Raw genomic sequence first — 22,825 nt, 5'->3', positions numbered from 1 at the left:
TTTACAGGCCAACATATACCACAATTGTTTTCCTAGGTACTCTAATTAAATGTGCTTGTTTATAACCCTTCATAGACAATGTGGTTGCAAACACTACCCTAATTATTCATCACCCTCCTGCTTGCTTCTAAATATTTTCAAGTTATCATCACTTGTTCTTCGTAGCCACTACTTCCCTAAGCTGGAATTCAAGTTTTTATATGGCAGTGTAAGTGTGGGAGGTATTTGTTGAACTGCAATGTATTAAGACCAAATATACAGCCAGCCATTAACTTACTGTTTGTACATGTTATAAAACAATATAATCTGTAAATGGTAAATTATGAAGCATACAAAACTAATTTTCATCCAAGTAGCCCTTTCCATTTATAGGTAATTTAGTTGCATATCCAATATGTAAGAATATAGGCCATATTCTCTCTAAACAATAATTAATATTTGCCTATGCAAAATTTCTGTCACTTGAATTTTAGTTGAAAGGCAAGGACATTAGTGAAATCTGTTCTGGGATTCCAAGTCAACTTCACATGTATCCTGATCATAGCAGCACCTTGTGGATCTAGTATAAGCATGAGAGTTGCCTGTTCTCACCACACCTTTTTCCAGTAGTCAATCTACGATGAATATTGTTCAGGCTTTTGCCTCTTGCTTGTATTGAAAAGGATGATAAAGTGTGTGACAATTCTGAAGGCAGGTATTTCAGATAGCTCTGGATTGGAGATTTGAAAAAAAGCATAAGTTAAGTAAGTGAAGCCCTTACCAAAAGGCACAGGCCTTTCGAGAAACTAAGTAGCATTATTATTTTCCACATATGGCAAACATCTTATAGAGAAGCAACACAAGCAGCAAAGTACAAAAAGACTAAGCCAAACAAACAAATAATAACAAAAAAATCCCCTGTTCAGCAAATCTACACTGCTCTTGCCCAGTGTAATCCAGAAAAATTTAGAGGACAGAGCAGCATTTACATTAAGACTGCATGAGCAATTTCCTTAGTGGGGCTTATCATTACTAGCCCGCGCCTGCAGTGCAAGAATTTCATTCTGCCTTTACTGCTGCAGAATCAGGGCACAGAAAAAGCCATTGGTTGTGGTGGGTTTTGGTGATTAAAACTGAAAGTTCTTAGATCATAATTTTGTTGCATGATGTTTGTTTAAAAAAATGAACAGAAACGTCACTCAGGAGAAATTAAAGAAACTTTCTGTGACCTACAGATTTGGTATTTTTCCAGATAGAACTCAAAATACAACAATAATTACAGCATGCTAAGCTACAGAGGATTCTCTTATTTAGTAGTTTGATCTATTATTGGAAAAACCTATTTTGTCCATCACTAAATACCTAATCCAGTTCCCTATTTGTGGCTGGATTTTCACTGCTTTCCTGCTGACCTCTGGAAGTACACAACCTACTTCAGTATGCAATCAGTTTTGGTGACTTTGCTTTACACCTCAGCTAAATGTTTGTAAACAAAAGTGAGGCTTTTTTTCAGACCACCCTTGGAGACTGCTACAGTGGCTGAAAAGGAGGCCAGCTCCTTTTTTTTGAAATTTGAGAAATTTCCAATCAAAATCAAGCAATAAACTTTCTTGATTAGCAATAGCTGCAATCCATCTTACACCTTCATTTTTAGGAACAATCATCTCGATATTATGACATTCCATAACGTACTTTTTCATTATCATACTAAAACAATAATCACATTAGCAAGGTTCCTGTCTCCTTTCCTCACATCAAGAGCTACATGCAGATGTACTCCTTTTAATTGCTTCCAGAGAAACATCTGGTGCTGCCTATGCAAATGTAAAAGATCATAGTGCATCTCTGGGTATACCTGACTACTTCACACAGCTTGAACAGACTTGGTTTGGGGATGCTGACAAACCACTTCAGCCTGAATCAGTGCTGAAACAGTCTATATTCACAAACAACTGTAATAGTCCTTCTGATTGCAGTGTGACAATGAGCTTTCAAAAATATGCTAGAATCAGCCACTTCTGAAAGCTGCATTGGTACTTGTGTGATAAGTATTGGTAAGAATATGGTCCAAGACATCAGCCATGGCTCAAACATTTAATCTAATGATTTAGATTCAGTAAGAACAATGACCATTACATCTGGACAGATAAGGACACACAGAAAAATTAAGGTAAAAAGGTAGTGTATTTAACAGAGGCCAGCCTAACCACCATAAGGTAAATCAGAATAATACTTTGTGGAAATTTTTGTTTGATAAAGCTGAACATTTTCAAGTCTAGCTACCTAAGGTTTTCATTGGTAATGGACTGCATTGGTACTGTAGAAGTACCACATACAGAGCCATCATTTCTTGAGTCTGATACTTTCTCTTTGGGGGTTTAAAGATTCAATCTCTGCATTTTTATATTGTGAAAGACACAACTTATGTTCTGTGGCTGACTGCAATGTAAGATCCTCACTGATAATCTGCTGGCTTCAAGAGAAGCCTGAGTGTTTGCTTTAGCAAGACCTGGAATACCACTAGTTTAGCTTTTAGACCAGGAGGAACATAAGAAAAGCGACACTGGACCAGATCAAATATCCATCTCTGACAGCAACCAACAAAAAAAAAGAACCTAAGTGCAGAAAAGCATGGATACTCTCCCATCTGTGTTTTTAGCACTTCCTGCAGAGGTGACTCCTCAGATATGCAACAAAGCAAATTTTCAGATTAATTTGTCGAGTCTTTTTCTGAATTCATATAAATTTCAGCATGCACTGTATCCTGTGTCAATGGGCTCTGTAGCCTAATTGTGGATTTTGTGAAATGCAGCATTGTTTGGCTTGTGTTGAACCTTCCATGTTTTAACTTGTTTTGATACTTGTCAGCTCACATTCTTCAGTGGATAAAACAATTTCTCCATCTCACTTGCAGTTTTATAAGTCTTCAGTTTATTCCTCTCTAACCATAACCCGTAAAGCATTTTTCCTTCATGCTGAAGAGTCCTCTCTGTGTATCTAGTCACTGATCCTGTGTTGTAACTAATTGAATTGTTCGGTTGCTTGAAAACAAGAAAAAAGCCCCTCCAGACTGGTTCTTACTGCATCATTGGCTTGCAGCTCACCTTGAGATTATTCCAGTTAATAACTTCATCATTTTTAGGCTGACACGTCAGAGTAGAGCAAAATTAAAACACAAGCTGTTAACTTATTTAAAATTACAAACATATTTGGGAAAAAAAAGGATAAATCAATTTAAACATATTTCCACTAGAATTCTGAGCTCATCTATTTAGACTGGTTTTTAATAGAGAGGAAAATTGAAGCAGGAAGTATATCTGTCTTCATCAGTTCATTATTCACCAGGGATATAGAGCTATGATTGCCATTTGCAGTTTAACAACCCCAGGAAACTCTGCCTGTAAAGAACCATGTTGAAAGGGAGAATGCAATACCATTTCATCTTGCACTGATAAAATTCAGACCCTGTGTACACATCACCTTTGCAGTTCTGTTGCAAGGTGAAGACCCACTTATGGATGTCTTCACAAGAGCAGAAGCTATGACACATCTGTCTCTGTGGGAAACTACAGAGGCTTGCCAGTTTAGAGCCAGTAACAGAAAGTTAATTGAACAACAAACTAAGCTGTGTTTCAGGAGAAAACACCATGTGATAGACTAGGGTGACACATACCAAGTGGAAAGGTAAGCTCAGTAACCCTAGGGGTGGCCAAGAGAAACAAATAGTTCACATACGAATTATCAGATCAGATGGAAAAAGGTGCATATGAAAAGGAGGTTACAGCAAAGAAGGGCAAGAAAGTCCCAGAGGAGATGTAACCCCCTGACGATCATGGTGGAATTGATACAAAACTTACCATGTTAATCACCTGTTGGAGATACTGTGCAGCTGGCAGAATAAGTGGCAAGAATACATGATACAAAACCATGGAAACATGTTTTCCTTATCTCTATGGTTACACAGGCTATGTTTATGCATTTATGAGTTAACCTCTTGTGACTAAACAAAGATAAATTAGTGGTCTCCTAAGAGGTCTTTTCAGTATTTTACTCATAACCTGCACAAACTCCTAGCTCTGCTTCAGAAATTTACAATGCACTTATCCCTAAATTAACTTCTCAGCCATGGTTTCAGCCTTCTGAACTTCAGGACCGCAGCAAGGGATAAGTTTAAAATCCAACATTGCTAACATTTTCTAGGACCACCAACACAAAGATGATCAAGGAGTTCAGCAATGCTACACTCATTCCTTAAGATGTATGGAAAGCCTCTTAATCAGGAACAAATCTAACATAACAGGAGAACTCACCAGTGACTGCCGGAACAGGAGACACTTCTTTGGGTCAATGCCACAGGCAAGGATGGCAGCAGTGGTGTCCAGGATGTTCTGGCGCAGCACAGCTGGCTCCTTGGGCATGGTGAGAGAGTGCATGTCCATAATGCTATAGAGCACTGAGCTGCACTTTTCCTGCAGATTCACCCAGTTCTGAATGGCTCCAAGGTAGTTACCCAGATGAGGGGTTCCAGTTGGCTGGATACCAGAGAAAATCCGATCCACAACCATATTCTGTGACAAAAGCATTGGGAAAATTAGCACACGCTTTTTTTTTTTTGACAGATTCTTTTATATTTTAAAATCATTAAAAAGCCTCATTTATGCCTATCTCTTCTCCCCTCCTGTCAGTGTATTAATGTATAAATGACCTCTGAACTGATAACTGCTGTAAGTCAGTTAAAATACTCTATCTTACCGTAGAGAGACTGACAACTACCATAATCTTAAGGTGTGAGACGGCATATGCAAAAAAACCACAGCTGTAACCAAGATTGGTGAAAAGTTGGTCTCAGAAACCAGATGGTAGATTCTTTCATCTTCTTTTGCACCAAAGCTGTACATTTCTCTTTAGTTTCTATAGCCACACTTCAGTTTCTATATCCATTCTGATATAGAAACTTAAGGTCACAGTGTAGAAAAATTGAAACATTTTTGTTGTAAACTCATGCAATGTCCCAGCAGATTGCCATCTTAAGTCCCATGAACACTGAAGTCTTATTTTTCTAGCTGCAAAGAACATTTCAAGCAGTTCCTGAAAGAAACACAGCTCTTGACCCAAAGGTTAAAGAAAAATGAAAGAGATCATCAAAGTTCTGAAACTACCCCTTTTGGCAGCAAAATAATTTCTAAAAGAGCTCTACAAAGAAATACAGCTAAAGCTCAAGATCACACCTGGAATACCATCCATGTATCAGGACCAGTAAAATGTCAACACTGGAAAAGAGTTCACAGAGAAACAGCAAAACCAAAAAAAGACTAAGAAGCTGAGGTTGAGAGCAAAGATTAAAAACATTAAACATGTATAGCTTGGCTAAGTGACAGTTACCATCTTAGAAAGTTTGTTTTCCTGCATCCCAGCCCTCCATCTGACCATTTTCTCAGAGCCCTGAGCTGTCAGCATATGATCAATTACCTCCCTGACCTTCCCAAAGAATTCCACCATATTCAGAAGTAGCTCAGCGATGTTTTATGTGAAAATGCTTGTTACATGCCAAGTTGTAAGACCATGAAAGACCCCTCCACCTCAGCAAGGAGTCCCAGTCACAAAGCTGTACAACACATATCCTCAGACTCAGTTGTGTGGCAGGATCATCAACTTCATTATGCCTGTGGCTGCATGATTTTTTCCTGCTAACTTTTATGAGCAACATCTATAACTTAGCAGGGAGAATTTATTTACTGATGTAGTCTGTTTTCTTTTCTGTGAATCTCTTACAAATGTGTGTGGGAGAAAAAAAAATGTCATGCAACTATTAAACCACACAAAATGGCAGTAAAAGTCAAGGCCAAGTACCATTATTTTTAACTATTAAAAAAAAGACTTCAAATTGACTTAATTCATTTTGACTCAGACTTAAGAAAAATCGAGGAGAAAGTGTTTCCAAGTACAATAGGAATTTTTTATTTTTAAAACATGATCTATAGTTCAGAAAAGCCTAGACTATTTCTTTCAAAATTTGCTGAAAAATTCTCTTTGCTTTTAAAGTAAGCCTGTTTTTCCGATCAAGACAATTTTCTTACCCAATGTTTAAGTGTTTGTGCTGACAGACAAAAGCAGCTTTGGGCTAGCTGCCATGCTAATTTCTCCTGTTCACATAAATGCTTACATATTTAAGTCTTGAGGGCAACCCTTTCACCCCGTCCCAAATATCTTCTTGAGTTCTAGTATATTCTTGAGTCAGTTTTTAAGTGCACTTGGAGAACCTCCAGCACAGGAGCTTCAAGGTAGTCACTGCAATGAAAAGCACACCACTTCCTCCAACAGCAATTCCAGCTTCTAGTCCTTGTGCTCCAGTCCTCGACCACCCATGTACCTCTCTTCTCTTCCCTTACACAAAAAAGGAGTTATGATACTCAATCTCTTGCTTGGCATTTGATTCTTTGTTTTCCTAGGAACCTACATCAGAGCTTTTCTCACTACTCACAGAATCCACTCACGTCCCACTAAGCTACTACCTGGGCCTAGGACTGCAGCCAGCTTCCTGTTAGCACTGAGAAGGGCCAGGTGCTCACCACCTACAGAAGGAGGCATTCAACATTCCAACGTATATAAATTAGATGAAGTCTTATAAAAACCTGGGATTCACTAGACTTCAGAGCTGTACTTCTATTACTACAGGCCTAGAACAGTTGCTAGGCAATGCAACAGTTATTTTACAGGCACAACATTTGTCTTTTGCTTCCTATGCTCCTTAACCAAGAGAATAAGAAGTGCAAGAAGAAAACAGTTGACCACTAATATGGTGTTCTACCCCTACTGGGATCCCAGAACACCTGGTTGTTTGTCAGAGCTTTTTTCATGCCCACTTTTCTCATGCCCACATCTCCCCTCACTAAGTTCATATCCTGATGCTCCTTCCCACAATTACTTCTCCCCACAGTGTTGCTTGCTTTCTAGTGCCCATTTATATGCCTCTTTAACAACACTCTTCTTCACAGGCCATACTTCTTACAGCCCTACTCTCCATTTTCTTGTCAGACAATTTCATTCCTCCTGTACTCTTTTCTTCCTCCACTTGTGCTTTACACCCCTTGCTTCCCCAAAGAGCTCTTCGATACAGCTCTTGATATACAGCTCTTACTGTATTTCAAGACAGTAAGAAGGCACAGAGAATGCCATGGTAAGATTATTACTCTTATTACTAATTAAGCAATTACTGCCTTAGCTCCACTGACTTTATATGTGTTTTCTACCTGCACAGTTAGAAAAGCTAAGAAACTTCATAATGTGCCAAAAATCTACTATGGACCTGCATCAATGAAAGTATGTTAGCATGACCAAGTTAGAGCATAGTCTAGAAACTTGCACATTTTCCAACTTCAGTCTAGTCAAAGACAGCATCACTTGAAATGTCTCCTGATGTTATTGCTAATTTTCCCTGGGACCCTGAAGCTGATGCTACTTCAGTGCAGGAGCAGCTCTACCCCCTGGGGTAATTGTGCATTATAACACGAAACAGGAATTTCTGTGTAGTCAGCACAGATTGGCGCATGTGTCAATACCTTGACCCCAAAAGTGCTGACACCCTGAGCCTGTGGAGAACAGTTCTGTCTAGAAACTTTGCTGTTCCTCAAGTCACATGGACTCTGTTCCCTTGCAGCCACAGTCCTTGCTTCATATGTTTCCCATAACATGTTCATTACCTGCATTTTCAACTTCTCAGATCACTGTCCGATTTCTCGAATACGTTACTATGATCATATTGGTAAAACTGTGTCCCTTAATTTGAGTATAATACACTCAATACATAAAAATGCAACAGTGACATTCAAATAGGCAGTTTGAGAATGTCTTTCAACAAGAAAATACAAGACATCAGGATCTCAGCATAAACTCTATGTTCAAATACTGTACTAACTCCAAATATTCAAAGGCTAACAATGAGCTAATGAAAGGTAGGTTTGTTGTAATACTACATAAGTTAGCATCTGGTGACATACTACATGTTGGAATGAAAACAAACAATATACAACGTAAAATGGACACAGTTTCATATAAAGGGAGAACCAAGTTCTCTATCCATTAAAAAGAATACCTGTGAAGGCAAGCATGACATCTTTAATGGTTCTTTGTATGTTCAAATGGTAAACAAATACTTACAAAAGGTTTGTTCAGTGTAAGGGCAATAAATAGCAAGTTAAACATTAGAAACAAACAGTAGCAGTATTATACTCAGCCTAAGCTCAGCAATAACTTAACCTAAAGTACAGAATTCACAGAAATACATAAATCCAATAATGAAAACTGAGCTAGACTGAACCTGAGTAAAGCATTAGCAAATCCATTACAAAGAACAAACCCATACTGGCTCCGAGCTGAGGGACCAGTTCACTAGAAGTCTTTAATCTTTAACTCCTTTGATTCCTTTTAACAACACAAAGCACAAGAAGTTACAGCAAATAGGGTGGCATGAAATATTCCATTGTGTTACCAGAAGTCTATATAAAAAAAAGCCCACAAAACCACCCTCAAACGAATCTTGGATTTCTTGCACTAAAAATATACAGAGAACATTGCTCCTTTGGAGACAGTTTATGTTCCTTGTTTGTTCACTCCGTGAGAAGCAGCGGGCAGCATAGCAGCGTGGCAGGGGACTTCTGCCTGGTACCATGAAATCATGGAGCTGGAATGCACTTCAATGGAGCTGTTAGGTCAGGGGATGGGAGCTGTGTGCTCCAAAGTACTGGAGTTGGAAAAGGATAAAAACAAAAGGAGTGAAGACTTCCCAATGGAGCAGAGTGAAAGCCACAAGACATGCAGCTCCAGCCCACAGGCACTCACTCATTCAGACATCTGTAGTAAGCACAGTGAGCCTGCTGTTCGTATGTTTAACTCTGTGTGGTGTGTGCACCTACACCAGTAGTGCTGCATGTTAATCCTCACTCCTGTTAAGAGTGCAGTATCTGACAGATGACTTAGCATCTACTATTTGTTTTCTCTCTGGAAGTCCTGTGTGGCATTTCTAAACACCACAGTGCATTTCTCAGCCGCTTTACTGAATGAAGCTTGGCTAAAACCTATTAAGATTCAGGTGTTCTCTTACCTAACCTCTCTTTCATGATGACATAAAACTGCCACTCTTTATACTGAAAAATTATCAACATCCAAATGCTTTCAAATAATCAGAAATAAGCATTACATTCTTATCGCAGAGTAGGATGGCTAAAGTCTGGTCCTGCCATTCTGCAGCATGGCCAGGTCCATTTTCAATGCAGAAGAAAGATGACACCTTCCAAAAATCCAATGCTGCTCTCTCGGACAAAAGCAGAGCTTTTCTCTGTATGCCATATTGGTAGGAAGGAGAGCTACAACTATCAAGGCATCAATTCAGCAGTCAGAAACACAATCATCCCCTCTCATGAGATAAATGTGCCAGAACTGGAAGACAAACCAAAGCTGATAAAGGAAAGGATCCCTGCAGATCCAAGTATCCCATGTTACAGCCAATTCTTGGTATCCTGATTATACATTTCATATTTAGCTTTATGAATTCTGTGAGTGCTGAACACAAGAATTTACCTGTTGAATACACATACTTTGCCTGGTACAGTCAAGAGAAAATTGCTTCTCAAATATGTAGTAAAATCAGCCATAAAACCGTTCCCCTTTACAAAGAGTTACAGAAATAAAATCAAGTGAAAGCATTCACAAGATTTAAGTTTTCCCAATCTCTCTTTTTTACAACTCCACATAAATATTGCCATCACACATTTGAAATGACAGCAGACAAGCTACAATTATAAGGAAACCTTATGCCTATACTTTCATCTCTTTTGGGTTTTAAAACCAGAAAAACCTAGCACCCATTCGAGGAGGCAGGAGAAAGCTGCCAGTAGACAAACAATTCTCAGGATTGCTTTCTCCTTTTACTTTGGCATAGGTATACTATACAATTACATGAAAGTATACATAAAAATTTGGCTGGTTAGAGTCCAGTTAAGACCTATTGTTTAACACAACAAAGCATAAAATGATCACATTAATCCTGCACTAGAAGTACAGAGGCAGTGCCTGTCATCTTCTCAATCTACCCAGTGATGGGGGAGACAGACATTTTCAAAATCAAATCCCAAGGAGGTTTTTGTTAATTATATCCTTGGAGTGACTGAAGTTAAGGACAAAGCTTCAGACTAACTAGTTTCTCTGGACTTTGTCCATGTCTCTATCCCAGCAGCCTACCAGATGGGAGACAGGCTTATGCCTCGATCCATAATATATTAAACAACTATTTTTATTTCTAAATAATAATAATAAAAAAAAAAGACTGACTTACAAGCTTACCCTGGGCTGAAACAAAAGTCTGAGATTTTAGATCCAAACCCCACAATGTTACCAGAAAATTATTCCAAGAGCAGCTGCAACAGAAATCACCCCCCAAGCCACAGCGGTGGTTACTATTCACATGCTATAGCATTTAGCTGCTCTGCTTTATTTTAACAGCCATTTACTTGGGGCAGAACAGGTGAAGAGCCAAGTGAGATCCACAGCATCAGAGCTAATTCTAAACACAGGTGGTGGGCACGATGGAGAGAGCAGGAAGTCGACAGGAGAATCACTGCTGACATGTAGGACAGGGAAGATTGATGGCTTCCCTCTCTAGTTTTCCCCACTGTGGAGGCACGCAGGGGTTGGGGGAAAGGGACGGAGAAGCTGCTGTGCTGGCGACATAACACACCACAAGCCTCCACAGCACCAGCACTGATTAATGAGACTGGAACGACTCAGGAAACAGCAAAGGATCATTCACAGACTTTGCTCTTCTTGGTATAATTTTATTTGTGGGGATTAATTTTGCTCCAGTCGTCCCAAGCTGAAGCAAGTTTAAATTTGCCAGAGGAGAAGAAAATGTGAAAGACAAAGGGAAAAAAAGAGCTGCGTAAGCAAACACAGACATGAATAAAACACAAAAATTGGAAAATTTGGAATTTCAAACACAAAGGTCCTCTCAACAGGGATCAAAATGGGAAGAAAAACAAAACCAAAACAACACAACCAAAAATTGCTCCAACCTCAGAGACAAAAGAAATTTTTTGGCTGGCAAAAATCACCAACTACTGCATCTTTTGCATCTGTCTACAATTTTTTTATTTCCCTTATTAATACTTTGCAACTTCAAAGCTCTGGTTGCTAAAATAATATGCTCGTCTGTTAACACTGGCTTAGCAAAACCTGTGTTGAGACAGTTATTAAGCAGCAAAATGAAGGGAAGCCAGACAAATCAGATTTTACTAGCTAAAGCATAAATTTTAAAGCCTAATTGGAACAATTTAAGTATTAATGTTGTTAGAGAAAGAAAAAAAAATAAGGGAAAGGGAAACTTTGGAGCAGTGTATGTACTACATTCTTTGCTTCATGTATTGTTTTTAATGCAATTACTTCTCTACAAACTTTTAAACATGTTTATTTTGATCTGATAATTCAATATGTCAAATTCATCTGGTACAAATGGTATTTCAACATGCTTAATTCTTAAAATAAGTGACTAAAGATCTAACATTAAATTAGAAAGAAACATTTTTATACCAGAGCAAGTTTTCAGATAAATAGCTTCTGAGAAAAGATTTAACCCACTGCCCAGAAACTCAACTAAATTAAGATTTAAACAGCGCTGCCTAGTATCCCTTTCTTGAATGTCAAATGCACTCATATTTAAACTTCAGTAAGATTTAAATATTTATATTTAAAATGAGAAACACATTTAAAGGAGGAACATTTACAGCACATACTAACCCCACCCTATAAATTTAACTCTGCCCTCTAGGGCTAGCAAAAAAGCTCAGTGTAACTGCGGCTGGGTTAGGCTGCCCTCTCATGCTGCCTTGTTTCAGATGACTCAGCAAATGGCTCCTTTCATGTGGCTCACTGCATCCCGCAAATGGATTCTTTCATTTGCCTTTATGAGCCCCACGTGCCACTCGGGGTGCTAATGACAGCTGCACTGACAGACACGAGGATTATCTGCAGCACATTGCCGCAGTTTGTGCAGCCACACACCAGGAGGTACCTCTGCACCTGAGGCAACCACAGACCCTTCCCTCCCGTGCTGAGTGGAACAGGTGACACAACCTCTGCTTAGGGACCTGGAGGCAGCCAGCACCTCCTGGCTCAGAAGAGGTGCCTCCAGTTCTCTGCAGAGGCCCCAGGACAGCAACCTGTGGTGACATTTGTGCATAGCTGGGGAAGGATACAAGCACTGGGTCTGCATGCAGCCAACAGCAGTCACCAATCTTACCCTAAGCCACAATGTCTTCCTTAGCAAGGACACACCTGATACTATTTTTTGTGCTGTGCTCCTTACAGTTCTCCACATCACCCTGAAGGACAGCATGTTAGAGCTCTTGCTCAGAGCTGAGCCATAACCGAGCTACAGAACAGCTCCAATGCACACTGAAACATGCACTAACTCTACACCACCTGGGTTTCAAAGGTCTGCACAGAACTGCAATTAATGGCCTCAGAGGCTGCCTGATGCAGCCTTCACCCTGATTAACGATTTTCAAACCGTTTACTTCCCTTTTTAAAGCTGGGGCAATAAAGTTTCTCCAGTCAAACTACCTAACCACAGACATTTAACTGCAGGTCTTGTCAGTCCATTTCGCCCAGGGTAGGTGAAAGGCTAAAGGAATTAATAACAATATTTTTCAACAATTACTACATAAGAATGTGCTAAAAGACAAACCAAATTTGTGCCTCACTGACAGGAAGCTGCAGTGGAAGCTAAGCCTGGTGAACTACCAGAAGGAGCATTCTGACCAGACAGGCAAGGCAGGAAGGTACGGTCAGATCAGTACACACTGCTTTCAAAACTATCAGAAGATGCACTCAATGCTAAAGAGCCGAAAATTTGACAGTTTCAGCACAGCAGGCATTGCTTGGAAGAGTTGACACCAGGGAAAAAGAGAAGGGAGCAGGGAGATAGCTTTTGTTACCCTGTGGAGAACAGCCCTAAGACACACTATACAGAAACTAGTAAAACTAGACCATATGAAGGCTAGTTTACTGTTCATTTAACAATATGGCTGAACTAGCAACAACTAAAGTGTTCAGAAACAGATGCCTCCTGGAAACAGCTCCCCAAATCACCCATCAGGTCTGCTTTCCTTCTGACCCAGCTGCAGCCCTGCAGTCTGGCACAAAGCACAGTGACATGAAAGCACTGAGCCAGGGAGCTCACAGAGAACCTCATGCTCCACTCTGGGACATCACCTAAGTGGAGTTACTCTGTATCAGTCAGCTCAACTTCAATTCCTGGAAAAATACAGGAACAAATAACGGACTGTGAAGAAATGACAGAAATAACAGCAGACAGCAGTATGTCTCAAGAACCAGTGCCTCTCAAGAACTCTGACAGCCTCCCATAGCACAAGACGTGCTAGAATGGAGAAGCAGTACTAAAGGTTATATCCTGGTTTTCATTAAGTTCGAATACTATCTCAGTTTCCAACTAGCTACAGAAATAGCACCTTGAATACAGTATTATCCACTAGGGGTGAAACTGGACAGAAAAAACCCCCTGAAAACAGCATTTATTAATGGCTTATGGGGGTTGGGGAAAAGATAGATCAAATAGAGTTTTGCAGGGTTTTGTCCTGGGTCCAGTATTATTTGCTATTTTTGTATCTCCATTAGTAGTGTGGATGATGAAATAGAGTATGCATTAAATCTACAGACAAAACAAAGCTGGAAGGATAATAAGGGCTCAAATATAATCTTGACAAAACAAAGAAATGGTCTGAAAAAATAGAATGCTATTTATCAGGCAAAAATACACAGATCTATACAGAAAAGTCTACTCAAGTACACAAACACAGGAAGGAGAACAGCCGTCCAGGCAACAACTGCACAACAGGGTCTAGGGTTTCTAATATTTCAGAAGGTGAGCATGAATCAAGATCATGCTGCTGCAAACCCACCACATTTATAAGCTACACCAAAAATTGCACAGGAGTATATGAATAGGATGAAAATCCAGGAGACAGGAAACAATTTGCTCATCTTACTCAGGATGAGGATGGCCTCAAGCAGGAGAAGTTGGACAGTTTTAGGTTCTGTATTCCAAAGGAGTGGTAGAAAGGGGCCATAGATGTTCAGTCAAGTCCAATCAGTGACCTGAAAAAAAAGACTGCAGAGAAAAACCTGAAGTGTTTTTAGTCCAGTGGAAGGAAGACTGTGAAAGTAAAAGGTTTTAAACACGCTTTAAATACATACAGTTCTACATATGACTTTTGGGACCATGGTTAATAGGGTAAGAAACAATGAGATTAAGTTGCAGGAAGAAGAATTCTGATCAGGTGAAAAGAAAAGCTTCCCAGAGGAAGAAAAAAAAAGCATTTCAAAAGCAAGGTTCTTTATTAAAAATATTTATATATATGCAATGTGTTGATAAAGATGTAGGGCAATTCATTTTTATTTTGGGCCAGGAGAAATACCAGATCACCTCAAACAGGGTCTGTTCTAGTCCTCTTAGCCCATAATCTTACATAGGGGTGATTAAGGTCAAAGTGAGATGACCAAAGAGGATGGAAAAGGAATCAGAATTCTATTTAGATACACTAGATTTCACAGCATTTCAAGATTCATGTCCTTCTACCTGCATTCAACAAAATGTAAAAATTGAGGCCTTTTCACAGGTAGAGCTGAACACTGACAAGCCTTGAAAAATGATTCTGTGTTGTTGAAAGATGGATAATACAAGTTAACAACACTTGTAAACTGGTACATGCAGACATTTACAAATGTACATTGCTTCAACAGAATAAATGTTATAGCAACAAGTGAAGAATTAGCACTTATTTTGCTACAATATACATGCGGAACTATCAAAATGCAGCGAAAAGTGTAATATATATTCTAAATTATAAATATAAATTATTTGATAAATGAAAGGTTGATGTGATTTTAATATATTAAAACTATTCTACTATTTAACTATTTAACTATATTTAACTATTGTAAAGTACCAAAATCTTTACAATCTTGAAGCAAAACAAAACAGAAGGCTAAAGAATGTCCCCACAACTAAATACTTCCCTCACAGAGAAATTAGAGAAGTTTTATGTTTTTGATCACAGTAGTATCCAAATCTCTTAAAACCATCTGATTGCTCTTGCTCCTTCTCTGACCTCTAGCTGAAAGAGATTTTATTGTATTTTTTAATATATTTTCGTCAAGTGAGGAGTCAGCTTGCTACTAAGATTGCCCTATGGGATATAAACAAAGAATATCGACTTACATCTAGAGGGATGTTTTTTGAAAAATACTTTTTGTTTGGAATTACTATGTTTCTTCAGAATATTGTCCTAGAAACTCAAAGAGTAGTTCATTTCCTCTCCATTATTTTATTTGGCAATTTCCTGTAGAAAGGAAAAGTTGGCTTTGTTTCACATGGAGCCAAAATTAACACAGCTGTTCAAAAACTTTCACCTTGTGGTCACAGCATGAAATTCATCTCAGGTGAATAGGAAAGTTTTAAAACCACCTGATAGATGTTGAGAGGCCTTAGAATGTGGAAATCTCACCAAATTCCCTAATGATGCATACATGCACAAAGAAAATGCCACAGCTGGTCCTCCTTGTCTATGCTGGAGAGACTTCTATGAATTTAACTATTTTAGACATAATAATCACACTTGTATCTGGGACTTCTACAGAATTTAAACAACTTTTTCTGGAGCTAGACAATACTCACAGACTACATTTAAACTATTGTTAGCAGTGCAGGCTGGTCCTGAAATCACCAGGCTGGTCCTGAAATCATCAGGCTGGGCTGTTTCCACAGAAAGGACAAACAGATGAGCAATGGATGAGGGGGACAAAGACACAAATGTTCATTTCTGCTCAGGTCAAGAGGATGTAGCCAAGTGAGATGAGAATGGCAACAGCAAACTGCGACTTGCATATTAGACACCTTGAGCCCAGAAACATCAAATGAAAAGTTTCTTCGTTCATGTGTGATACTCACTGCTTTGTTTGTTATAAAGAGATACTCCTTGCTAACTTACCTGTACTATTCAAACTGGCCCACAGGAAGCCAGACAAATTACCACCTCTCAATTTGCATGCACCCTGTGGAGCATATCAGTGTAAAAAAAGCCAAGTGTTTTTACTGTCGGTACCCCAGAGATGTGTAACACTCCATTTTCTTTGGGTACTGGCAAGAATTCTGAATAACAGAGACTTACAGTGTTGCATGGTCAACTGTGAAAATGTCCCTCTGGAGGGAGTGACAGCACCTCAGGCTTTTGTGACCTAGCTTAATGCTTGATGAACACACAAGAGTGCTGACACTGCTTTAACTCTGCAAAGATCTAAAATGTAGATATCGTAAAAAAACCCCAACAAAACACTCCAGTGGAAGTACATGAAGAGCAGAATGTGAACTCGACTGCAGAAATTACATCAGCTAATTTGTTGCCAGCAGAGATGCAAAATGAGATTCGGTCAGGAATTCAGAGGGCTGGACCCCTCATTCCCTTTACTTAAGCAACAAAGAGGCTTTGAAATGTTTGAAACTGTTTTGTTCTTCCATGCAAACGGAAAGCACCCTATGGATGCCTATTAAGTAAAGTCTTTCCACATCTTGGCAAGTATGTGATTTCAAGAAAAATATTTGCAAGTGGATAACCCAATTCAAGTAGAAGTCAAAGACCACCTTTGAAAGAAACTTTGATGTAGCTATAAAAAGATTATATTTAGGAAAGATAGCATAACGTGGTTCTGTTATCAGAACTTTGTACCTCCCATATTTCTTTGCTGTTTTTTGTGTAAAAAGCAATGCTGGTAAGCAGAGAAGTGAATGCCCATGAAATGTAGGATTAAGGCAGAATTCCTGAAAAGAACTGCTCCTGACCATTGGATAAAGACAAAACAGGCCATTTAGCAGGGATATTAGAGCATCCACAAGTGTGAAAACAAATGACAAAAATAGCTGCTATGTGAATCTTTGGTGAGATCATCAGGAAGCCTGGAGCCTTTTATTAACATGGAAATGCTGCTATATCTTTCCCAAGGTACAGCTATAATGTACAGATTTCAAAGTCAGAACTATGCACTTGGCAAAAGAAAAAGATGATGGTGAGACTGGGAAGTTGTGAAGACACTTGCAATTAGTTTTCCTTTTTAATGCTGTCCAACAACCTTCAAATGAGATTAACAGGTCAGCCACACAGTGAGGATGACACTACGAAGACCAATACACAATATTTGATTGTCACTGAGTGTATGTGATCAGAAACAATGACTGAATTCAGAACAACATGTGCTCCATCTGTCAGAATGGGAGAATGCATACAATTTCATCTCATTTCAGCTTCTGAATATTTCTTGGAATAGGGATAATCTTACACAAGCTCTGAGCTCCAAAAATGGAAACTTAGCACCATCCAACTCTAGGCTTTTTCTGCACAAGAAAGTAAATATTGACACCCACCGACATAAGTGAACAAGATGGACTTACCACACTTTGAAACCTCAATTAAGAAGCATTTAATTCACCTTCTAATCTGTACTGCAAGGCTCCAAACCACTTATCCATAAACCATAAAGGTAACAAAAAGAAACAAAAAGAAATTCCTAGTCTGAACAGTAACGAAAGTGCCACCCAAATACAAATAAAGCATAGCAGGATTTTATCTGCCTGGTTACAAAGAGTATCCTTGCAGTAGTTTACAACATGAGCTACATGCAACACCATGAAAACTGAGGAAGCCCCTATTTTCAAACTCCACACAACACTTACTCTTCCTTCAGTTATTGTACAGACATCACTGAGTCAACTGGGTCAACTACACCACTCTATTGCTTTGGCCAGCTCCAAGGAGCAGATGCAGGCCCTAGCATAATTCAAAGAATTTGAAGTTAAAGTAAAAGCAGACATTTCATTTCTGGTAGCAATCATCACATTTTAGCACAAGAACGAGGAAAACTAACCAGTAAGTATATATATTTCATTGTCTACTTGTGTGTGTATACAGATATACAAATATGTATCTCTTTCCTCTTGCAGGCAGTGAGAACTTCAGTGCACTCTCAAGGTGGATATCTATCTCTGAGGGAAAAAAAGATATTTAATCCTGTCCAGTGGATATACAGATTTGCGTGATACAGCACAAAATTATAAAATCTGCTATGTGATTTGTCTGAGCTGGGGACTCCAAGAATGATACTGTTAGTCAAGGGCTCAAATAACCAAAATGAAAACAATTTCAATTCATTGATTACAAACACAGCAAAACTAAAAAAAAAAAAGATCTAAGGTGACTTAACTGACATTATATTTGGGGTTTTTCTTCACTTCAACTTCTGATCCTACTCAAATATGAGTCAATTCCACAAAGTGTTTGTTCATCTAACCCTTGAGTCGCACAAAACCACAACTTGTGTCATGGAAAAAGTAATTGTTGAGTGTCAAAAATAGCACTTGCTGCATTAGTAAATGGAAATTCAATCTGCCAATGAAACAGCATTAAAACAGGACCCCAGTCTGCTACCTAGAGACAGAGGTCTTCTGCTACAGACTGACTCACAAAGCTTGTTCAGCATATGCACTGGAGAAATTTATACAAATCTTCAACATCCCGATGGCCAGAGTAGCATCTTTCATTAAACTCACTGCAAAAAACCATGTTAATAAAAACAGAAGTCCCTCAAGACAAAAAACAGGCTTAGTCAAGACACTGAAAGCAAGGCCCAGAGGGGGAAAGAATGGTGGGACTCTACCCAAGCCCTGCCAAGATGCCAGAATAAAGGGCTTTTTCCTGCTACAACAATCTATGTTTGCCACATTGTATTGTCAGAACTCTATTATGGAAATGAATAGGACCCATTCATGCCTCAAAGATCCTTCATTTCCATCTACAATGGGGGCTCTCTGTGCAGCTACAACAGTGGTCAAAACCCACTAGAGAAAAGGCATTAAGCAAGGCAGATTACAAGAAGCCTCTCTCCAACTGGAAGTCTAATAAATCTGTGTGGAATCTGAGCTCTCTCAAATCCAGTGAAAACCCAGGAAATGTATCTTCTCACTGTATACTAACTTACCTTCAGCTCTGAAAATGATACAAAAGCTAATGATTTCATTCTTGCATAAAGAACTATTCCACTGCTTTATCTGAAAGATAAGCCAGTTTCCCTAGAGGATGAAATATTATTTAGTTACTATTTACTCATTTATTTAACTATTTAGTGATTACAATAAAAACAAGCAACTGATAAGGAAAAACTTCCATTCCAACCTGAACAGAAGACACTAGAGGTTTAATCCAAAGGCTGGACTAAGTTGCTAAATCCAGCTGAGTAGTAAGGATCTGAGTAACTAAATAACTTTTATTATCTGTGCCCAATAACAACAGTAAAAAAATGTTAAAATTCAGAAAAATAGGATATAATTAAAAAAAAAAAAGCCCCATTTTCTTAATATGAATCCACATAGAGCCTACCTTAATTGGAAAGACTTTCTCAAATCACTTAGATTTTTCCTAAAGGTCCTGTATATTACAATACATTGAACCATCCCACACTGGACACCAAGATACAGCAGGGGTCTTTGCTGCCTAACAGGTATTTGCATTTTCAGCTTTTTTCCTCAGTCAAAAACACTTTGCTACTTCCTACCTTCATGATTTCTAGAAGAAAGAGATGCAACACAGGGGACTGTCACAATCATAAATCCAGGGCAAGCACTTAAAAATCTGCCTGCTCATCCATCAATTTCAGCACACAACTGTCTGGACAGGCATTCTGAAGTTGACCTGCTGCAGTAACCTGTGTATGTGTGCAGCTTGTTACATGCACCTGGGGACTCATTTCATTAATGGTTAACAAAATGACCCCTATGTGACAGCAACAAATTCAAGATGGGAACATGGATACTTTTAAATCGTTTGCATTTCATTCATAACACATCTGAATGATACTAAAAATTGAGCTTTGTCTCCCACCATAGATATCTTTGAAATCCTTAAGGATTAAAGTCTGGTAATTTCAGTTACTTCCTTTCTCTGGAGCCCATATGGTAACTATAGTTAAAAATGCTGAAGATTTAATTTGCAGTCGGGGAAAGAACATTTTAATGGTCTTCTCCAAACCAACCCTTCAATTTTTATCTAACTGCCTTTTTCACAGCCATCTTTGTTTAAAAATATGAAACATAACCAGTCATTACCATGACTAGCACAGTAACAATGGAGTGATCAGGTGGCCTGAATACAGAAGGAACAATACTTCCTCAAAAAAAGTAAATCAAATTTCATCAGACCCAAATGATCAGAAGATCTCCTCTTAAAGTACTGACAATACTGGCCAGAATCACTGAGATTTACAGAGGCCCAACAAAGAATCAGAAGACCAAAAAAAGGAAAAATGGCATTCCCATCTTCAAAAATACAGGAAAAGAGGAGTAGTCTGGGATGTAGTCTGTTTAGCATCAATACTCAGTGAACAAAACCCATCTTTTGCAATTCCCTAGAAGATAACTAGAAGAAAACAACAGCAAATGTAGATTTGTTAAGAGTAAAGCATGCCAGATTAGTCTAACTGGCCTTGAGATTCGTAACACTGTCACAGCAGGGGAAGATGCAGTAAATGCCTCTTGATTTTAGCACCACCTTTGGTCAAGAACTGTAAAGAAAACCACAGAAACTACATTCAGGGACTTATACGGTGGTATTTTTTTAAAGATATTGACTCAGGTAAAGAAACAGCTACATTCCTAAATGTGCTGCAAAGATTACCACTATATTGGCTAAGATTAATTGGATTTGAACATCCTGTACTTCCAATGGTCTTGACTAAACATTCACCAGAGATGTCTTCTGTGCAACACTCACCAAAAGGTAGGAAAAACATCCTTACAACTGTGAGACTCAAACCATTTTTTTCTTTGTATGACCTGAATAGTGTGTGCTAGAGTCAGTGTCCTGAGTTTCATTACAGCAAATCCAACTTTGAGTGCCAGAAAAAAAGTCTAAATTCTAGCATGAAAGAGAAAAGGACTTTGTGTTAAAAAATACCAACCCTTATGGCTGGAAGATGCAGTTCTGTACCACATAAAGCTAAAAGAAAATCCACTTTCTGATACATCACTCCTGTGAAAGTTGACAAGAGATAAAGAGTAGTAGAACACCAAAATGTGCAGCTTAGCAACACCAAGACAGGCACTGTGATAGATCATGTGTGAAGGCTAGAGAAGGCTATCCTATCAAAGAGGAAGGACTAGGGTAGGAGAGAAGGCAGCAAAACAAGAAGTACTTGTTTTCTTGAAAAGATATTCTTGGGAAGAAAAGCAATTAGAGTATTCTTACAGTAACTGTAAGAGTGATAACTACTTTGATACTAGAAAAGAAAAACTATGCCAAAGCCTCCTGAATTCTTGAAGGCAAGTAACATTGAAATGTAAACTTCCACCTGAGTGTCTGGAAAGCCACCCAGTGACGCATGAGACCACATAATCAAAAGCAAGACTTTGCCATTCTTCTACTTCACCTTTGCAGCCAGGACTAAACCTAATCCATGTTTTATCAGGACATACACCAACAACTGACTGACTCACTTTAGATTAAATTTTCCTGTGACAGATTATGCCACAGTTGGATTTCTAGTAATTTTATCAGTAATTCCCTGGAGTACCTGTAGTTGCCATTTTTAAGAGTGTGTCATCAAAGAAACACACTTGATGAAATGACTTTCTATAACCCTGGCTTAGGGACCACTGAAGAACAGTAAATCAGGGAATTTTAAAATAGCTCTTAAAAGTCAAGATACCCCAAACATAATTAATCTCTCCAACAAAACATTACTTTTTTCTTAACCACATATATTATCCCTACAAATTTTAGTTGTGTGCTAGAAATACATACAATGAAAAGTATAGAGCAACTTTTCCACAGCATGGTAAACCCAGCACAGTGATGAACTGTGCATTACAGCTGAAACCACATAAATTATGTCTTCTAGTGACTATGACTGCATTATCAAACACTTAAACATCAAAACCATGAGGTGCCAGTGGACATACTGCTCAAGCTTGAAGGCAAACACTTTTCCAGCTTGAAATCTGAACATTCCTCATCAGCAGGCAGCAAATACATGATCTGTCCCAGGCTATCTACTGTAGAAGCTGAACCACTTCCGAGTCCAGTCTGGAAACAGGAACAGCATAAATAAGGAAGCCATTTGCCCCCCTAAATTCTTTTGAAGATGCACTGTAAATAACACTTCAATTCCAGTCCAATTCTTTCCAGATAGACTTAAGAGGACACTTAAAGTGAGAGTGAAAAGTGACAAAATCCCACAACATACTGGACTCGCAAATTCAAACCTATTCCAAACCAATTCAAAAGAGGAACAACTTAAATGACCACTGTTCCTTGAGGGTGGGTGATCTGAAGCTACACAAAGGTGGTCAGAGCGCAGTGATAACAATGCCAGGGTTGTGGTCTCAATCCCCATATGGGGCTTCACTTAAGAGTTGGACTCGATGATCCTTGTGTGTCCCTTCCAACTCAAAATATTCTGTGAGTCTGTGCACCAAAACTAACTTTGTGCTTTTTTTTTAAATGAAAACATTTAAAGAGTAACAAGAAGGAAGCACATCCTCAGACCTATCATACCTAAGGACATCAATAGCAACAGCAACCAGGTGATAAAAACCTGGTAAGTAGTCTTGACCTGACAGGTGACTCAGAGGTGGCACAGAAATGCGTATCAGGGTAAATATTAAAATACAACATGAGACATGCTCACTCAGAGTAGATTTCTTTATCTGCATCAGGAAAGATAAGCATATTCAAAT

The 22,825-nt window shown here is 38.8% G+C and overlaps 1 protein-coding gene across 7 annotated transcripts in view; it reads right to left on the bottom strand.

Annotated features, from left to right (window-relative positions):
* WARS2 (tryptophanyl tRNA synthetase 2, mitochondrial) overlaps positions 1-22,825 on the bottom strand; it is a 45,050-nt gene that overhangs the window by 20,200 nt on the left and 2,025 nt on the right. For 6 of the 7 annotated variants that reach the window (XM_085069644.1, XM_085069671.1, XM_085069657.1 and 3 more), the window contains one exon: positions 4,290-4,547. In XM_085069644.1, coding sequence (XP_084925770.1) covers positions 4,290-4,547 — 258 coding nt within the window. Of the gene's footprint in view, positions 1-4,289; positions 4,549-13,124; positions 13,238-22,825 lie in introns of those variants that run through there. The other variant, XM_085069680.1, reaches the window with a different exon arrangement.

This window comes from Lichenostomus cassidix, chromosome 1 (assembly GCF_008360975.1).
Source record: "Lichenostomus cassidix isolate B80296 chromosome 1, HeHo_3.0, whole genome shotgun sequence".
NCBI lineage: Eukaryota > Metazoa > Chordata > Aves > Passeriformes > Meliphagidae > Lichenostomus > Lichenostomus cassidix.
The sequence above is the reverse complement of the archived record's forward strand: the minus strand, read 5'-3'. Positions and strand labels throughout refer to the sequence as shown.